Genomic DNA, 18728 nt, shown 5'->3' on the forward strand with positions numbered 1-18728 from the left:
CCCACCCTCCACTCCCGGCACCTTCCCCTGCAACCGCAGGAGGTGCAAGACTTGCGCCCTCACCTCCCTCCAAGGCCCCAAAGGAAACTTCCATATCCGCCTCAGATTCACCTGTACCTCCACACATATCATCTATTGCATCCTCTGTACCCGATGTGGCCTCCTCTATATTGGGGAGACAGGCCGCCTACTTGTGGAGCGTTTCAGAGAACACCTCTGGGACACCCGGACCAACCAACCCAACCACCCTGTAGCTCAACATTTCAATTCCCCCTCCGACTCCACCAAGGATATGCAGGTCTTTGGATTCCTCCATCGTCAGACCACAGCGAAACGATGGTTGGAGGAAGAACGCCTCATCTTCTGGCTAGGAACCCTCCAACCACAAGGGATGAACTCGGATTTCACCAGTTTCCTCATTTCCCCTCCCCCCAGCCTGTCTCAGTCAAATCCATCAAATTCAGCACCGCCTTCCTAACCTGAGATCTTCTTCCCGACCTCTCCGCCCCCACCCCAGTCTGACCTATCACCCTCACCTTGACCTCTTTCCACCTATCACATTTTCGACGCCCCTCCCCCAAGTCCCTCCTCCCTACCTTTTATCTTAGCCTGCTGGACAAACTTTCCTCATTCCTGAAGAAGTAGATATTTTCTGATCAATCTATTCAGAGATGTTATGACACATCTCTGGAGCAGGTGGAATTTACACCTGGGCCTCCTGGTTCGGGGTAGGGACACTACCACTGCATCATAAGAGCCCTCTTGTCAGTGGTATAACCCCAAACAATGGTTTTACCATTATAAGTGGAAGTGGAAAACTACTGCTGCAGCATCTTCATAAACCTGTGAGCCTTTGCTGGAACACTTTCACACATGTGATCCAAATATAAACAGTCATTTTGTGTAAAAATAAAATGATTCACTGTGACCATAACAATTGCTGAGATCACAGTAGTGGAAAGGGTTAACTTGCATTGCTGTGACCTGATTGTAGCATCATGCATCTACCTTGAGTCTCAATGTGGCTTCAGAGCTGCCAGCTTGACAGTAGATATGATTTTCTCATTTCAGCAGTGACAGAAGTCCAGTGAACACTTTGCCTTGCCTCATGGACCTCTCGTCAACAGATATGGATTCTTGAAATTGCTGTGAAAAACAGGCTGCCCTGATTTTGTGCCCTGTACCCTGATACCAACAACCTTTGATGTATTTTTCTCCATTGTTGTGTATTTTCAGAGACTCAAATGGCGATTACCTGCACGTCAAAAATAACAACCGGCTATTCAACTTGGCAAGACTGCATACCTAGGTCAAAGTGTATACATACAGACATGCATATGAACATTTAAACTGGGAGTAGGAGTAGACCACTTGCCCCTTGACCTTGCTGTGCCATTCAATAAGGTCATGGCTGATCTGATTAGTCCACATTCCCTCCAATCCCTGATGACGTTTCACAGTCGTCCTTATCAAGAATCTATCATTGCTTTAAAAATACTTAAGGACCATGTAGCCTCACTTTTTGAGGAAAAAAGTTTGAGTTAAACCCTTCTGTTATGTTCTAGTTTATGAATTCTTTTTGCTGATGATGCTGTGCTTGCATCACACTGAAGCTCACTTGTAGCAGTTGATAGATTGGGAGTTTGGACAATCCATATCAAGAAGAGCAAAATTAAGAATCAGGGCATAGAGACTTCATGTTCCATCAACATCAACAACCTCACTCTGGACGTCATTTATAACTTCACACACCTTAGATCAGCAGAAATCCAAAATCACTATTAATTTAGCGAAAGCTGCAGATGTCATGTCAAAGTTGAGAAGTTGGCTGTGGACCAGCAGCAACTAATCAACAGCAGCAAAGCATGGTCAAGCTATTACAAGCCAAGAAAAATGGCTGAATATCTTCTGCCTCTGGCTCTTGATTCTTTCACAAATGGTAACAGTTTCCCTCAATCTACTCTGTTCAGATCACTCATGATTTTGAACACCTCCATTAAATCTCCTCTCGGGCTTCTCCATAAAAATTTCTGTCATCTTTAATTTATCTTAGTTTGTCCAGGGGATTGTCCATTGACCCTTGATGTTCTTTTCTGAAAGCTTTCTCCCCATTTACTTGATATTTTCTGCAAAAGCTATGTTCATTCAGTTACAGTTGTATTTACTTCCATCAAAATAACTGCAAAATTTCTGTGGTAAACAATGGAGGCAATGGGTTCAGAAGCCTATCTTACCAAATAGCAAGACCAGGGTGAGCTTGGAGTTGAGAAGAAAATATTGAGAAGGTAGAAACATATCTTCATCCTCAGTGTTCTCAGTGACACTTGATGTTGGAAACTCCACTTTGCAGCTGGCCCTGTGATGTTGAGAGCCATCTTCTCCCCGGCATCTTTTTCTTTAGCTGGCTCTAAGTTCTTTTGTTTTCTTCTATTGTGTATTTGCAAGTGAGAGTGGGCATTGCATGCTGTTTTGCACTGTTTGGTTGATATGCCAACCATAGTTAAATAGTTGAAGATATGTGGAGGGGGTGATTGTTGTGTGTGTGATTGGTACAGAGGTAGGTGTGTGAAAGTGAGGTGGAGTATTTTGGATGTTGGGCATGAATGGTGAGTGCCATGGACTGTTGCTGGGTTACTAATACCACGTATGCATTGATTGCATAAGAGCACGGTGTCTCAATGGTTAGCACTGCTGCCTTAGTGCCAGGGACCCAAGTTCAAATGAAACCTTGGGTGACTGTCTGTCTGTGTGAAGTTTGCAAGTTCTCCCCATGTCTGGGAGGGTTTCTGCTGGGTGCTCTGGTTTCCTCCCACAGTCCAAAGATGTGCCTGTTAGGTGGATTGGCTGTACAATGTTGTCCTGTTGTGTGCAGGATGAGTAGGATTAGGCACTGTGAATGTGGGCTGAGAGGATAGGTTAGGCTTTGGGTGGGATGTTCTTCGGAGGGTCAGTGTAGACTTGATGTAATAATATTGCATTTGAGTAAAGGTAACTACAAAGGGCATGAGGAAGAGTTTATTGGAAGATGAGCCTAGCAGGGAAGATAGTGGAGTAGCAATGGCAGAAGTTTCTGGGAGTAATTCAAGAAACACAGCAGAAATGCATCCCAAGGAAGAAGAGCTATACTAAGGGGAGGATGGGCAATCATGGCTATCAAGGGAAGTCAGGGACAGCATAAAAGCAAACAAAAGCACACAATCTGGAGAAGATTAATGGGAAGCCTGAGGAATGCAAAGCCTTTAAGAACCAGCAGAGGATAACTTAAAAAAAACAATAAAGGGGGAGAAGATGAATATTGAAAATATGCTAGCTAATAATATGAAAGAGGATTGCAAGATATCTAAAAGATAAGAGAGAGGCAAGAATGGACATTAGACCACTGAAAAATGAGGCTAGTGAAGTAGTAATGAGGAACAAAGAAATTATGAAGTAACTGAATAGGTACTTTGGAAGACACTGACAGCACACCAGAACTTCAAGCGGTGTGGAAGGCAGAGGTGAGTATAGTGGCCATCACTAAGGAGAAGGAGCTGGGCAAGCCAAAAGATCCAAAGCTTGATAAATCACCTAGATCAGATGGACTACACTCCAGGATTCTGAAGGATGTAGCTCAGGAGATTATATAGACATTGATGGTAAACGTTCAGAAATTACCGGAACTGGGGAGAGTCCTAGAGGAATGGAAAATGGTTGATGTCACACTCCATTTAAGAAGAAAGGAAACTATACACCAGTTAGCCTGATCTCAGTTGTTCTTAAGGTTTTAGAGCCCATTCTTAAGGATGAATATTTAGAAGTATGTGGTGAAATAGTGCTAAGTCAGCACAGCTTCGTCAAGGGGAACTCATGCCTGACAATCAGTTAGAATTCTTTGAGGAGGTTACGAAGGGGTGGAGGAGTTGCATTACTGGTCAGAGAGAATATCACAGCGTGCTGAAGGAGGGCACTATGGCAGATTCGAGCAGTGAGGCAACATGGGCAGAGCGCAAAATCGGGAGGGTGCAGTAACAACATTGGGGCTGTACTACAGGCCTCCCAACAGCAAGTGTGAGATAGAGGTACAAATATGTAAACAGATTATGGAATGATGTAGGGGCAACAGGGTAGTGGTGATGGGAGAGTTTAATTTTCCCAACATTGACTGAGATTCACTTAGTGTTAGAGGTTTAGATGGAGCAGAATTTGTAAGGAGCTTCCAGGAGGGGTTTATAGAGCAATATGTAAATAGTTCCAACTCAGGAAATAGTCCAACTCATACTGGACCTGGTGTTGGGGAATGAAGTTTCAGTAAGGGACTACTTTAGGAATAGTGATCACAATTCCGTAAGTTTTAGAATACTCACGGACAAAGACGAGAGTGGTCCTAAAGGAAGAGTGCTAAATTGGGGTAAATCCATATTTGATAAGTGGTAAGCTTTTAAATATAGATTGATTAGAGTACAGGACAGACATGTCCCTATGAAAATGAAGGATTGAAATGGCAAGATTAGGGAACTGTGGATGACAGGTGAAATTGTAAGACTAGCTAAAAGGAAAAAGGAAGGAAGGAAGGTCTAGGTGACTGAAAACAGACAATGCTTTGGAAGAATATTGGGAATGTAGGACCAATTTGAAATGAGGAATTAAAAGGGCTAAAAGGTGTCATGAAATATCTTTAGCAATAAGGGTTCAGGAAATCCCAAACCCTTTTGTTCCTATATAAGGAGCAGGAGGGTAGCTAGAGAAAGGGTTGACCCACTTAAGGACAAAAGAGGGAAGTTATGCATGGAGTCAGAGAAAATGGCTGAGATTCTTAATGAATACTTTGCATTGGTATTCACCGAGGAGAGAGACATGATGATAGAAACATAGAAAAATACAGCGCAGTACAGGCCCGTTGGCCCTCGATGTTGCGCCGATCCAAGCCCACCTAACCTACACTAGCCCACTATCCTCCATATGCCTATCCAATGCCCGTTTAAATGCCCATAAAGAGGGAGAGTCCACCACTGCTACTGGCAGGGCATTCCATGAACTCACAACTCGCTGAGTAAAGAATCTACCCCTAACATCTGTCCTATACCTACCACCCCTTAATTTAAAGCCATGCCCCCTCGTAATAGCTGACTCCATACATGGAAAAAGGTTCTCATGGTCAAGCCTATCCAAACCCCTAATCTTCTTGTACACCTCTATCAAGTCACCCCTAAACCTTCTTTTCTCCAATGAAAACATGACCTCAGGGCTCTGGAACTCAGTTCCTCTACCAATAAAAGCCAGTATGCCATATGCCTTCTTCACCGCACTATTTTCCTGGGTGGCAACTTTCAGAGATCTGTGTACATGGACACCAAGATCCCTCTGCTCATCCACACTACCAAGTAGTGATGTTGAGGTTAAGGATAGATGTTTGATTACTCTCGGTCAAGTCGGCATAAGGAGGGAGGAAGTGTTGGATATTCTAAAAGGCATTAAGGTGGACACTCCCCAGGTCTGGATGGGATCTATCCCAGGTTACTGAGGGAAGCCAGAGAGAAAATAGCTGGGGCCTTAACAGATATTCTTGCAGCATCCTTGAACACGGGTGAGGTCCTGGAGGATGGAGAATTGCTACTGTTGTCCCCTTGTTTAAGAAGGGTAGCAAGGATAATCCAGGTAATTATAGATCGGTGAGCCTGACGTCAGTGGTAAGGAAGCAGCTTGAGGAGATACTGAGGGATAGCATCTATTTACATTTGGAAGAAAATGGGTTTATCAGTGATAGGCAGCATGGTTTTGTGCAGGGAAGGTAATCTCTTACCAACTTAATAGAATTCTTTGAGGAAATGACAAAGTTGATTGCTGAAGGAAGAGCTGTTGATGCCATATACATGGACTTCAGTAACACATATGATAAGATTCTCCATGGTAGCCTGATGGAAAAAGTGAAGTCGCATGGGGTACAGGGTGTACTAACTAGATGGATAGAGAACTGGTTGGGAGAGAGAGAGAGTAGTAGTGGAAGGGAGTTTCTCAAAATGGAGAACTGTGACCAGTGGTATTCCACAGGGATTCGTGTTGGGATCACTGATGTTTGTGATTTACATAAATGATCTGGAGGAGGCTATAGGTGGTCTGATTAGCAAGTTTGCAGATGACACTAAGAGTGGTAGAGTAGCAGTTAGTGAAGAGGACTGTCAGATAATTAAGCAGAATATAGATAGATTGGAGAGTTGGGCAGAGAAATGGCACATGCAGTTCAATCTGGACAAATGCGAGGTGATGCATTTTGGAAGAACCAATTCTAGAGCAAACTCTACGGTAAATGGAAAACCCCTGGAGAAAATTGATGTACAGAGAGATCTGGGTGTTCAGGTCCATTGTGCCTTGAAGGTGGCAACGCAGGTCAATAGAGTTGTCAAGAAGGTATACAGCAAGCTTTTCTTCATTGGACCGGGTATTGAGTACAAGAGTTGGCAGGCCATGTTACAGTTGTATAGGATTTTGGTTTGGTCATATTTGGAATACTGTGTACAGTACTTGTCACCACATTACCAAAAGGATGTGGATGCTTTGGAGAGGCTGCAGAGGAGATTCACCAGGATGTTGCCTGGTATGGAGGGCACTAACTATGAAGAGAGGTTGAGTAGATTTGGATTATTTTAATTAGAAACACAGGGTGGGGGGAGGAAAACCTGATTGAGGTCTACAAATCCATGAGAGATAGACAGGGTAGATAGCAAGCAGCTTTTTCCCAGAGTGGGGGACTCAGTTACTAGGAGTCATGAGTTCAAGGTGCGAAGGGAAACGTTTAGAGGAGATATGCATGGAAAGTTCTTTACGCTGTGGGTACCTGGAATGCATTGCCAGAGGATGTGGTAGAGGCGGGCACGAATGCGTCATTTAAGATGTATCTAGACAGATACATGAATGGGCAGGGAGCAGAGGGATACAGATCTTTAGGAAATTGGTGACAGGTTTAGATAGAGGATCTGGATCGGCGCAGGCTTGGATGGCCGAAGGGCCTGTGCCAGTGCTATAACGTTCTTTGAGCAAAGGAGAGCCAGTGGACATGATTTATTTGGATTTCCAGAAGGCCTTTGACAAGATGCCACATAGGAGGCTGCTAAATAAGACCTGATTGTGCTAGGGATTGACTGACAGGCGAAAGGGGGAGAGTAGGGATGAAGGGGTGGTTTTCACGATGGCAGCTGATGATTAGTGGAGTTTCGCAGGGGGCCATGTTAGGACCACAATTATTCATGTTTTTCATTAACAATCTGCATGAAGAAACTGAGGGCATTGTTGCTCAGTTTGCAAGTGACACAAAGAAAGGAGGAGGGACAGGTGGTGTTGAGGAAGTGGGAGGCTGCAGAAGGACTTGGACATGCTGGGTGAGTGAATAAAGAAGTGACAGATAGAATGCAATGTGGAAAGGGTGAGGGTTTATGCACTTTAAGAGGAAGTATAGTGGCACAGACTATTTTCTAAATGGGCAAAGGCTTCATAAATCAGAAGAACAAAGCGACTTGGAAATACTCATTTAGGATTCCTTAAGGTTGACATGCAAGTTCACTCTGCAATTACGAAGGCAAATGCAATGGCAGCATTCATTTTGAGAGGGCAAGAATACAAGAACCGTACTGTATAAGGTTCTGGTGAGATCACATTTGGAATATTGTGGGCAGTTTTGGCTCCTATATCTAAGGAAGGGGGTGCTGGCATTGGAGGGGGTCCAGAGGAAAATAGTTTTGGGGATGAAGGGCTTGTTATATGAGGAGCAGTTGAGGACTCTAGGTCTGTATTTGATCGAGTTTAGAAGGATGTTGGGAGAGGCCTGCCTTGAATGGATGTGAAGGAGATGTCTAGGATCTGAGGACATACTTCAGAATGAAGGGACACCCCTTTGGAATTGAAATCAGGCGGAATTTCTTCAGCCAGATAGCAGTTAATCTGTGGAACTCATTGCTGCAGAGAGCTGTGGAGGGGAAGTTATCAAGTGTATTTAAGACAGAGATAGATAGGTAAGGGGATCATGGGTAATGGGGAGAAGGCAGCTGAATTGGTTGAGAAATTTTAGCTATGTTTGAGTGATGGAGTAGGCTCAGTGGGCCAAATGGCCTAATTCTGCTCTTATATCTGGTAGTCATTGTGCTTCACTGTGTTGCTGACCATGAGATTAGATTTCATAAAACACTTTTTAAAATTGAGAATGACATATCTAGCATGATTTCACAAAACTGTTACAGAACAGATTGTGCCTGCACCATTTCTATTACTGAGTGCCAATCTCCTGCCTTTTCCCCCACCATTTCTATTCAAATAATTATTGAGTGCCCTTTTGAATGACTGAAAGTATGTTCTATAATTTGACTTGCTATAATTAAGCTTAGAAAAGTAAATAGTGAAATATTAACATTTACTTTGTTGCTTTGCAGCAAACTACTGGGTGGTGGAATTGAAAGCATGGCAATCACTGAGGCATTTGGCGGTGAGTGCAACAGACTCCGAGGCCCTAATACCTATAGGGAAGAAACAGCAAACAGTGGAAACAATAGTGAAAGCACTTCAAAAGTCCTGGTTTTAAAACACTTTGAGATTTTCAGGATGTAGAAGACACTATGTAGGAGATTTTTCTTTTATCTTTCCTTAGTAGTTAATTTCTGTTTTTATTTGCAGAATTTCGAACTGGAAAGACACAGCTGTCTCACACTTTCTGTAGTAAGTTTCCCTCAACAAAGTTTTAAAATCTTCAACCCAGTACTTTAAAAGGTTTTATTATCGATGTCGGGGTGGAATTAGATCATCTGTGTCTTTATTGAGTTCAAACAAAACACTGCAAATTATTGACTTTAAAGACCAGCAAAATTATTTTGCGTTCTTATATTGGTCCTTTCAATTGAGTTGAATCTGAGGTAGGAAACACTGTTATGAGATGAGCTAATGAACGTTTAGCAATATAACTGCCTCTGGTCAGAACAGTAGCGATTGATTTGTCTTTTTCATTCTAGTAACTGCTCAGCTTCCTGGACCGAGTGGATATTCTGGAGGGAAGGTGATCTTCATTGATACAGAGAATACCTTGTATCCTTTGTTTTGTTAGTTTTTTTTCCATTCTGTATTTCTTCTGTCATGATTTCTGATAAATAAGTGCAGCCTTTATACGGTATAAATCTGTAGGCTGCACACAAGTGGCATATCTTCCCTCCACACCCAATCTGCTTACTGTATGACCACTGACACATTTATTTTTATGTGCTTTTATATTCATTGATGTTCTCTGCTTCTAAATAACCAATTCCCAATTTGCTACGGACATTTGGAGGCCTTGCAAGGCACTTGATCATTCGTTCCTGTTGCTAATTAGAAAAGTGTTGGGAATAGTTGTGCATGTGCACATTGCTTAGACCTTGTCCGTCAGTGGTAGGAGTTTGAATCCAGCAAGAAAATGTGACATAGTTTTGCACCATTGGAATGTATTTCTGTGGGAATTCCAATGCCAAAATTCATTAGTTGGGTATATGTATTTTGCCAGTAATATCACTAATTGGCATTATGATGGGAATTCCACAACATTTCAGTGTAGCTGTTAATGATATAGAAAAATAATTTTCTAGCAACAATCCCCACTCTGTTGGGATCACAGACTAGAGTGCAGCTTGGCTTCATGAGAAACTGGGGGTTTACAGTATGAGGGAATCTTGCCTTTTTCTGTGTTTTTTCTTTCAGACTGATCTCGAATTCATTGCCATAACCCTGCTGTCTCCATACCCTTTGAGAACTTTAGCCTCTAAAATCTATTTTTCCTTTAATATTTTCAGTGTTTTAGCCTCCACAGCATTCTATGGTAGAGAATCACTGATTTAACACCTTGTGAGTAAAGAAATCTCTCCTCATCTCAGTCAGAAATGCATACCATGAGACTGTCTCCTTGTTCTGGATCCCTGACTAGGGGAAACTTCATCCCTGCATTCTTTCTTCCAGTCTTGTTAGAATTTTATGTTTCAGTGATATTTCTTCCTCTTCTGAATTCCAGTGAATACAAGGCCAGTCAACCCAATCTGACCTCATACAGCAAAACTGCCATCTCAGGAGTCTGTCTGGTGAACTTTAACTGCACTCCTTCTATGGCACGTATATCTTTTTTTGAGTAAGGAGACCAAAACTGCATGCAGTATTCTGGGTATAGCGTCACCAAAGCCCTGAGCAGGCTCCATTAAGACTTCCTTGCTCCTGTACACAAATTCTTCTGCAATGAAGGCCAAAACACTATTTGTCTTTCAAAAAAGGCATGAAAATTGCATTAGATCAGTGGAAATGGCTTATAAGTTTCTTAGAAAACATGGTAAACCTGAGCACTGCGAACAGTTTAGAATCCAGCAAAGGATGACTAAGAAACTAACAGAAGAAGGAAATAGGAAGGCAAGGTGACATGAAATGTAAAAGTGGACTCAAAGCTTCTTTCAGCACATGAAAAAGAATAGCAAGAAGAAATGTGGTTCCATTGCAGGCAGAGACAGGAGAATTTACATTGGAGAGCACAAAATAGTGGAGGGACCAAACAAGTACGAAACAAGAGGAGGAGATGGTCTAGTATTACCGCCAGACTATTTATCCGGAAACATAGCTAAGTTTGAGGACCCAGCAGTTTGTGTAATTTTGAATTTTAAAATAATATCTGGAATTAAGAACCAACTGAAGACTGTGAAACCATTGTCAATTATCAGAAAAACCCATCTGGTTCACGAATATACTTCAGGAAAGGAAATCTACCAACCTCACCTGCTCTAGTCTACTAGTGACTCTAGCCAACCACATTGCTGAGAGTCTGTCAGTTGCCCTCTGAAATAGCCTAGCAAGTTATTCAGTTATTTCAATTGCTGTGAAGTCTCAAAGACCACCTGGCATTGACTTAGATACTGGAAAAGACAATGACAGAAACACCCCTGTCGACCCTGCAAAGTCCTCCTGGCTAACATCTGGGGCTAGTGCCCAAAATGGGAGAGCTGTCTCACAGACTAGTCAAGTACAGCCTGACATTGTCTGTGAGGTGTGATTCCCTGAGTATGATAATGTTCCAGACACCATAATCACCATCCCTAGATATATCCTGTCCCACCAGCTGGACAATCCCAGCAGAGGTAGCACAGTGGTATACAGTCAGGAGGGGGTTGCTCCAGGAGAACTCAACATAGAGTCCAGACCTCATGAAGTCTCATGGCTTCAGGTTAAACGTGGTCAAGGAAACCTCCTGCTGATTACCACGTACAGTCCTCCCTCCGCTGAAGAATCAATATTCCTGCATATTGATCAAAGCTTAGAGGAAGCACTGCGGGTGGCAAGGGCACATAATATACTTTGGGTGGGTACCACCTTCACATTGAGAACAGCCATCATTGTCTACCACCGTGTAAATGGGACAGACTTTGAGCATCTATGTGGTGCTGTGGGCCATTAACAGCAGCAGAATTATACTCCAGCACAATATACAACCTCATGGCCCAGCATATTTCCCACTCAACCATTATCATCAAGCCAGGAGATCGACCTTGGTTCAGTGGAAAGCACAGGAGGACATGCAAGGAGCAGCACCAGGGATACATAAAAAGGAGAGCTGAAAATGTGTTGCTGGAAAAGCGCAGCAGGTCAGGCAGCATCCAGGGAACAGGAGAATCGACGTTTCGGGCATAATGCCCGAAACGTCGATTCTCCTGTTCCCTGGATGCTGCCTGACCTGCGCTTTTCCAGCAACACATTTTCAGCTCTGATCTCCAGCATCTGCAGACCTCACTTTCTCCCCTACATAAAAAGGAGAACTTGGTGAAGCTACCAGTTAAGTAGTCTTGAATGCCAACCAGCCTAAGCAGCAAGTAATATACAGAGCTAAGCGATCCCACAACCAATGGATCAGATCTAAGTTCTGCAGTCCTTCTACATCCAGGACTCGGTGTAATGATGGTGGACAATTAAGCAACTCACAGGAAGAAACAGCTCACAAACATCCCCAGTCTCAATGATGAAGTACCCAGCAAATCAGTGCAAAACACATGGCTGAAGCATTCACAGCAACCTTTAGCCAGAAGTACCAAGTGGATGATCCATCTCTGCCTCCTCTAGCGCTGGCCAGCATGACAGAGACCAGTCTTGACCCAATTCAATTCACACCACGTGATATCAAGAAACAGTTGGAAACATTGGATACTGCAAAGGCTCGGGGCCCTGGCAACATTCCAGCAACAATATAAAAGATTTGTGCTCTAAAACATGCCACTCCCCTCGCCAATCTCTTCCTGTACACTTACAACACTGGCATCTACTTGACAAGGTGGAAATTTGCCTGGGCATATCCTGTACATAAAATGCAGGACAAATCCAATCTGGCCAATTACCACTCCAGTCTACTCTCAATCTTCAGTGAAGTGATCAAAAGTGTCATCGATAGTTCTATCAAGCAGCACTGCTCAGCATTAACCTGCTCCATTTGGATTTCATGAGGGCCATTAGCTCTTGATCTCATTAGAGACTTGGCTCAAACATGGACAAAAGAATTGAATTCCAGGGTTGAGGAGATCATGACTGTCCCTGATATTAAAGCTGCATTCGACTGAATCTGGCATTAAGGAGCCCTAGCAGGACTGGAATCAGTGGGTATCAGGAGACAAATTCTCTGCTGGTTGGAGACATACCTAGCACAAAGGAAGATAGTTGTGGTGGTTGGAGGTCAGTCATCTCTGCAGGAGTTCCTTAGAGTAGTATCATCAGCCCAACCACCTTCAGCTGCTTCATAAATGACCTTCCCACCTTCATAAAGTCAGAAGTGGGGATGTTTGTTGATAATGTTCAGCACCATTTGTGATTCCTCATACTGAAGCAGTCCACGTTTAACTGCATCAAAACCTGGACAATATCCAGCTTTGGGCTGGCAAGTAATATTAGCATCACACTAGGCTGTGACCATCACCAAAAAAAATCTAACCACTGCCCTTTGACCTTCAATGGTGTTACCATCACTGAATCCCTCACCATCATCCTGGAGTTTACCATTGACCAGAAACCCAGTCAGACTCACCATATAAATACTGTAACCAGAAGAGCAGCTCACAGGCTAGGAAAACTGTGTTGAATAACTCAGCTCCTGAACTTCAAACCTGTTTACCATCTACGAGGCACAAGTCACAAGTGTAATGGAATACACCGCACTTTTGTGGATGGGTGCAGTTTAAAACAACACTAGGAACTTGACACCATTCAGGACAAAACAGCCTGCTTGATTGACACCAAATCCACAAGCATCCACTCTCTCTACCACTGATGCTTGTTAGCAGTACTGTGTACTATCTACAAGATGCACTGCAGAAATTCACCAATATCAGTCAACACCTTCCAATGCCCCAACCACTTCCATCTAGAAGGACAAGGGCAGGAAATACATGGGAGTACCTTAATCTGCATGTTCCTATCCCACACTATTTAGGTATTGAATCTGTAAGTTTGTAGGTGACATAAAGATTGGTCAGGTGGTTGACAATGAGATTGTGTGTCTTGGGCTACAGGATGATATAAATGGGATGGTCAGATGGACAGATAAGTTGCAGATTGAATTCAACCCTGAAAGTGTGAGGTGATAAACTTTGGAAGGAATAATTTGACAAGAAAGTATTGATGGCATGACAGTATGAAATTCTGTGGAACAAAGGGACCTTGGTGTGTTTGTCCATAGATCTCTGAGGGTAGAAAGGCATTTTAGTAGGGTGGTGAAAAGAGCACACAGGACACTTGCCTTTTTCATTCAAAGCATAGATTACAAAAGCAAGGAAGTCATGATGGAATTGTAAAGAAGTTTGGTGAGACCACAACTACTGATGTGGTAACCAGAAATGCACACATGACAGGAAGGATGTAATTGCACTGGATGGGTTGCAGAGGAGATTTACGAAGACGCTGCCCTGGATGGAAAATTTAAGTTATGAGGAAAGGTTAGATGGATTTGTGATATGGAACAGACCAAATCCCCTCACAACGTATCAAGGAGATAGCATCGATTCTAACTTTTATCTTATTTAGCAGCAAGTGTAAGACACTATGTTCCAGCTGTAATTCAACTAAATAAACTAGTAGACTTTAAGCAATTTATTTTCACAGCACAAGTAAAATGCAAACAAAAAATGGCACAACTTAACGCTATTAAAACACTTTTTTAATTTAACCTATTATCCTAATCAACCAGTTCAGAGATGTTATTACACACCTCTGGAGTAGGTGGGACTTGAACCCAAGCGCCTCTGGCCCAGAGGCGCAGTCACTACCACTGCACCACAAGAGGGGAAGTAAAGGAGTGTCATGCATTGGCTAGGAATCAAATCTGGGTCTCCAGCGTGGCAGGCGTGAATTCTACCACTGAGCATTTAATATATAATTAACTACTGCTCATCAACTGTTTCAGTATAGCAGCATTTCATAAACACAACCTTGGCAAAGGCAAATTCATCAAAACAGATTTGCTCCAGAAGAAAGGAACACCAAAACACCAAACATCTGGCAACAGAGAGAGAACTCAACCTTCTTTGTTGCTGCAGAGAGACAGAGCTATATCTAACAGCTTCAACTCCAAAAGCTCTAACTTTTTCATCTGAAAGCACAACTAAAACTGTGTCTGTGTGAGTCTGATTCCACACACTCATGCTTCTTTTACCTAATTTGAAATAAACCGAAAGCTATTTACCGTATTTTCCATAGTTTCCTCTTCAAGAGAAACAGGACAGAACAAATCCCTCTTAATGGCACATCCCTCTTATTGTCACACTTGCATTGTTTTTGTTGGAGCAGAGAAGGAAAAAGGGGTGATCTGATTGACGTGTATGAGATTATGAGAGCCATGGGCAGAGTGGATATGAAGCAGTTGTTCCACTCAGTTGAAGAATCACAGGGGGATGAGAATTCAAGGCGAAAGGGCTGGATGTTTATAGGGGATGTGAGGAAAATACAGCGTGGAAATAGACATTTTGCTCCAACCAGTCCATACTGACCATAATCCCAAACCAAACTAGTCCCACCTGCCTGTGCTTGGCTTGTATCCCTCCAAATGTTTCCTATTCATATACTTATTAAATGTGTTTTAAATATCATCACTGTACCCACATCCACAACTTCCTCGGGAAGTTCATTCCACACATAAACCACTCTGTATAAAAAAGTTGCCTTTCGTGTCTTTTTAAAATCTTTCTCCTATCATTCATCCATTCATGCGCGTCACTAATTAGATGACGAGATATTTGGCTATTATTGCACTCACCATCTGAATGGATTGTGTCCTTTGAGTTTTTCCGTCGCTCGTCGATGTAAAAGTAACCCCTGTCTAGCTAACCACAGCCAGATGATGTTAAAGGGAATGGGATCAATCATTGTAGAACCAAGTGAGGATTGAGCTAGGATTATTCAACCAACAAGTTAGCTACCCAACTAGCTCATCACCTCTTGTGTTGGCAAGTGCAGATTTAATTTTATTCACCCTGACTAAAATCATTCTAACATTTAAAATACTCTCTAAAACTTAATAAAATCAGATAAACTTAAAAATTAATTAAATTATGTCCCATAGAGAAGCTAATAGAGTCCATTAAAGATCCATAAAAATTCTGAGCAGCTCGAGAGTCAAGGATAAAACCAGATTTGTGGTATTCTGTGCAAAAGTCTTATATTTTACGATCCCGAGTTCTTTCATCAAGTCATTGTTCTTATTGAACCATTTGCCTCGGGATCCTATCACAAATCCGTAGAACGATATACAGGTTCCTTCAACAAGATCCATGATTTCCTTCTTTAGATGTTTATATTTTTCCCACTTTTTCATCCCAAGCTTGCTCTAACAAATTTTCTTGGTTATCCATCCGAATTGTAACGTCCACAACACTAATACGATTGTCTTTCTTAAATATTATCTCTGGAATCCAAAGTTTTCCTGTATTATCCTTAATACGGGGTTCAATATAAGTGGTCCATCCTTTAGTTTTAACAAATTTAGTTGTTTCTTCCACCATCCTATTATGTCTTTTAATACGCATATTTTTCACATATGGGCATCTGCCCGAAATGTGTACAATTGTCTCAGTTCCTTCGTTGTATCTCCTACAGCTCTTTACATTAAATGGCCTTCCATATGATAATGTCGCCCTAGTTGGATACAGGTTTGTTCGTAGGAGGATTGAATTAATCACTTTCAAGGTCTTCATGTATTGTATTCCCTTCAGCCAATTGTTGGAGATTTTATCATTTTTACAGTAATGAATGCCTGCACCCTGACAGGGCAAGGCCATCCATTTCTGCAACTCCAATTCTCTCCATTTAATATAATTTTTACTGCTATATTCTTCAATTCCTTCAATATTCTCACTATCATCGACACTCATTCTTTCTTCTGATTGGCTGATTAAATATGGATTCCAAATTTCTTTCAAATTGCTCAAATTTCCATTTTCGTTGTTATATTAATCCATTCAAACAGAAATGAGGCATGTAAAATTTTGTCTGAAGAATTATACAATGATTCAAATTTCTTAATACAGCAATCAGAATAAACGTTGATAATTTACTCAATCCAAGGCCACCGATGCAGCTTCTAGCATATAGCATCCCATTTGCGATTGATTGTGGGAGATGCAACATTTCTTTTCCTGAACCCTTAATTAAATTATCTAACTTATTTAAATAATTCTGGGATGCTTCAGATAATATAAGGTAATAATAAATTCTTGGGATAAAATAAGTTTTTAATAATTCAAATTTTTGAACTAGCTTTAATAACGTACCCTTTAAATTCATAATCCATTTACTTAGCTGATCTTCCCAATGTGATTGACTTGTTCCAATCCAAGGATCTATTTTTGCACCTAAATACTTATCCGTACTTCCTGGCTCTATGTATTGTATATCATTATTATTAAACTTCAAATTTACCTTACTATTATAAATGCACGTTTTATTCCTATACATAAAATGAAAACCTTTCATCTTTTTGACATTAACTTCTAACCCAGTATTATCACAAAAGTTTTGCACTAATTTTAAATTGTATATTATTACCTTCGTAGGATTGACTAACCAGAGCTATGTCATCTGCGAAGGCGAGAGATGCACAGTGATAACTGTCACCTTCGGGACCCAAAAAGATTCCTCTTTTACCTTCTTCAAGCATGCTGATGAGGGGGTCCATTACGATGTTAAAAAGAATGGGTGACAAGGAATCACCCTGCTTTACTACTTTTAAAATGTTAATCAAGCTTGACTTACAGTTAAAACCCTCTACTACTGTATAATTATTATTATAAATATTAGCAATTAACTTGATGAATTCTGGGGAAAGCTGCAGTCTTTTCTATGAATTAATTTTCAATTTATGCCCCACTGTGTCAAAGGCCTTAGCCAAGTCTACAAACATTACTGTTAATTCTTTTTTTCTTTTCTTGGCTCCATTAATAATATTAGTGAGGATTTTGATATTTTCCTCACAGCCAGCGACTCTAGTGAGGAAACCCTTCTGACGTTTATTAAAATAACTACCTCGCTTAATCTTTTCGCAATAATTTAGGTAAATCAAAATTGGACCTATTGTTATCGGTCTCCCATTATCTATATCCTTAAGTTCTTCCTCATCATTCGTTTTTGGGATTAGTACTGTTCTACTAATTTTCATAGAGTCTGGAATATTGCACATTTTTAACCAAATTGAAAAAGTTCTTGAAATGACATTATTATCCTTATTAAATACTCTAATTATATCTTTAACCAATATCTGGGCAGGCCCTGCTGCAGTTTTGACATCAATCGCCTTAATGGCTTGATTGACATCCTCAACTGATATAGGCCTTATCAGCATATTGCCTAGCAAACTGTTTAAACCACCTTTATATTTAACTAAACCTCTTACATTACTTTGTTTAAAACTGATAGTTTGCTACTAAAATATCTCTCCAAATCATATTTTCTTAACGGACATATATATTTTTTAGGGGCCCCCATTAGTGATCTGGCTAGGTACTGTCTTTTAAATTTATAGAGCATCTGTATTTCCTTAAATTGTCCTTTTTTCTTACTATGCTTCTTTTTTGCATTACTAATTATTACCAAGTTATCTTGCATTTTTTTTTAACTTTTTATTTTTAGTGCTGTTATTTTTAACTTTTACATTCAACCTTCATTTTCTTATTATCTTCCTTTTTAAATAACTGATCTATAATCTCATCCATAATTTTCTCATTGTCATTTGCCACTACTTGTTTATTTCTACTTATTCTATCCTCAATAATGTTTAATAATTCTGTTGATGACTTGTTAGACGAGTCTACATTTGCCTCATCCCTATAATTCTCTAAACATCTATTTCCATTTAATATTTCTTCCTCAATTCTCATATCTAGTTCATTTTCATTATTCTCGTCATTATCATGACTGAGGACTACTTCTTGTCATTATCACTACTGAGGACTATTTTCTCATTATGAGTATTTTCCTCCTTTTTATCGCTGCTTTTATTTTGTTTAGCCAATCGTCGTCTTTTATCTGATATTTGTTTTGGTGTTTTTGTTTCTAACTTCAGCGATTAATTTATTAATATTTCTATGGCCACTAAATTCTTGCTCTAGTCTTTTTAACAATTCTACTTTGGAGCTGGACCAAATTCCTTTTTTATTTTTCTCTACCTTTCCATTATTATTACTTTTATTCCTTTTAATATTTCTCATTGCACGATGCTTGTGCCTCTCGTGTGTCTCGTA

General features: G+C 40.9%; 1 protein-coding gene across 1 annotated transcript in view; it reads left to right on the top strand.

Annotated features, from left to right (window-relative positions):
• The window catches only part of dmc1 (DNA meiotic recombinase 1), a 179127-nt gene that overhangs the window by 64526 nt on the left and 95873 nt on the right, over positions 1-18728 (top strand). Inside the window, exons 7-9 of the mRNA XM_043679281.1 lie at positions 8397-8449; positions 8638-8679; positions 8970-9042. Of these exons, the coding sequence (XP_043535216.1) occupies positions 8397-8449; positions 8638-8679; positions 8970-9042 (168 nt within the window). The remainder of the gene's footprint in view (positions 1-8396; positions 8450-8637; positions 8680-8969; positions 9043-18728) is intronic.

The sequence above is a fragment of the Chiloscyllium plagiosum genome, chromosome 39 (assembly GCF_004010195.1).
Source record: "Chiloscyllium plagiosum isolate BGI_BamShark_2017 chromosome 39, ASM401019v2, whole genome shotgun sequence".
NCBI classification, from domain to species: Eukaryota; Metazoa; Chordata; class Chondrichthyes; order Orectolobiformes; family Hemiscylliidae; genus Chiloscyllium; species Chiloscyllium plagiosum.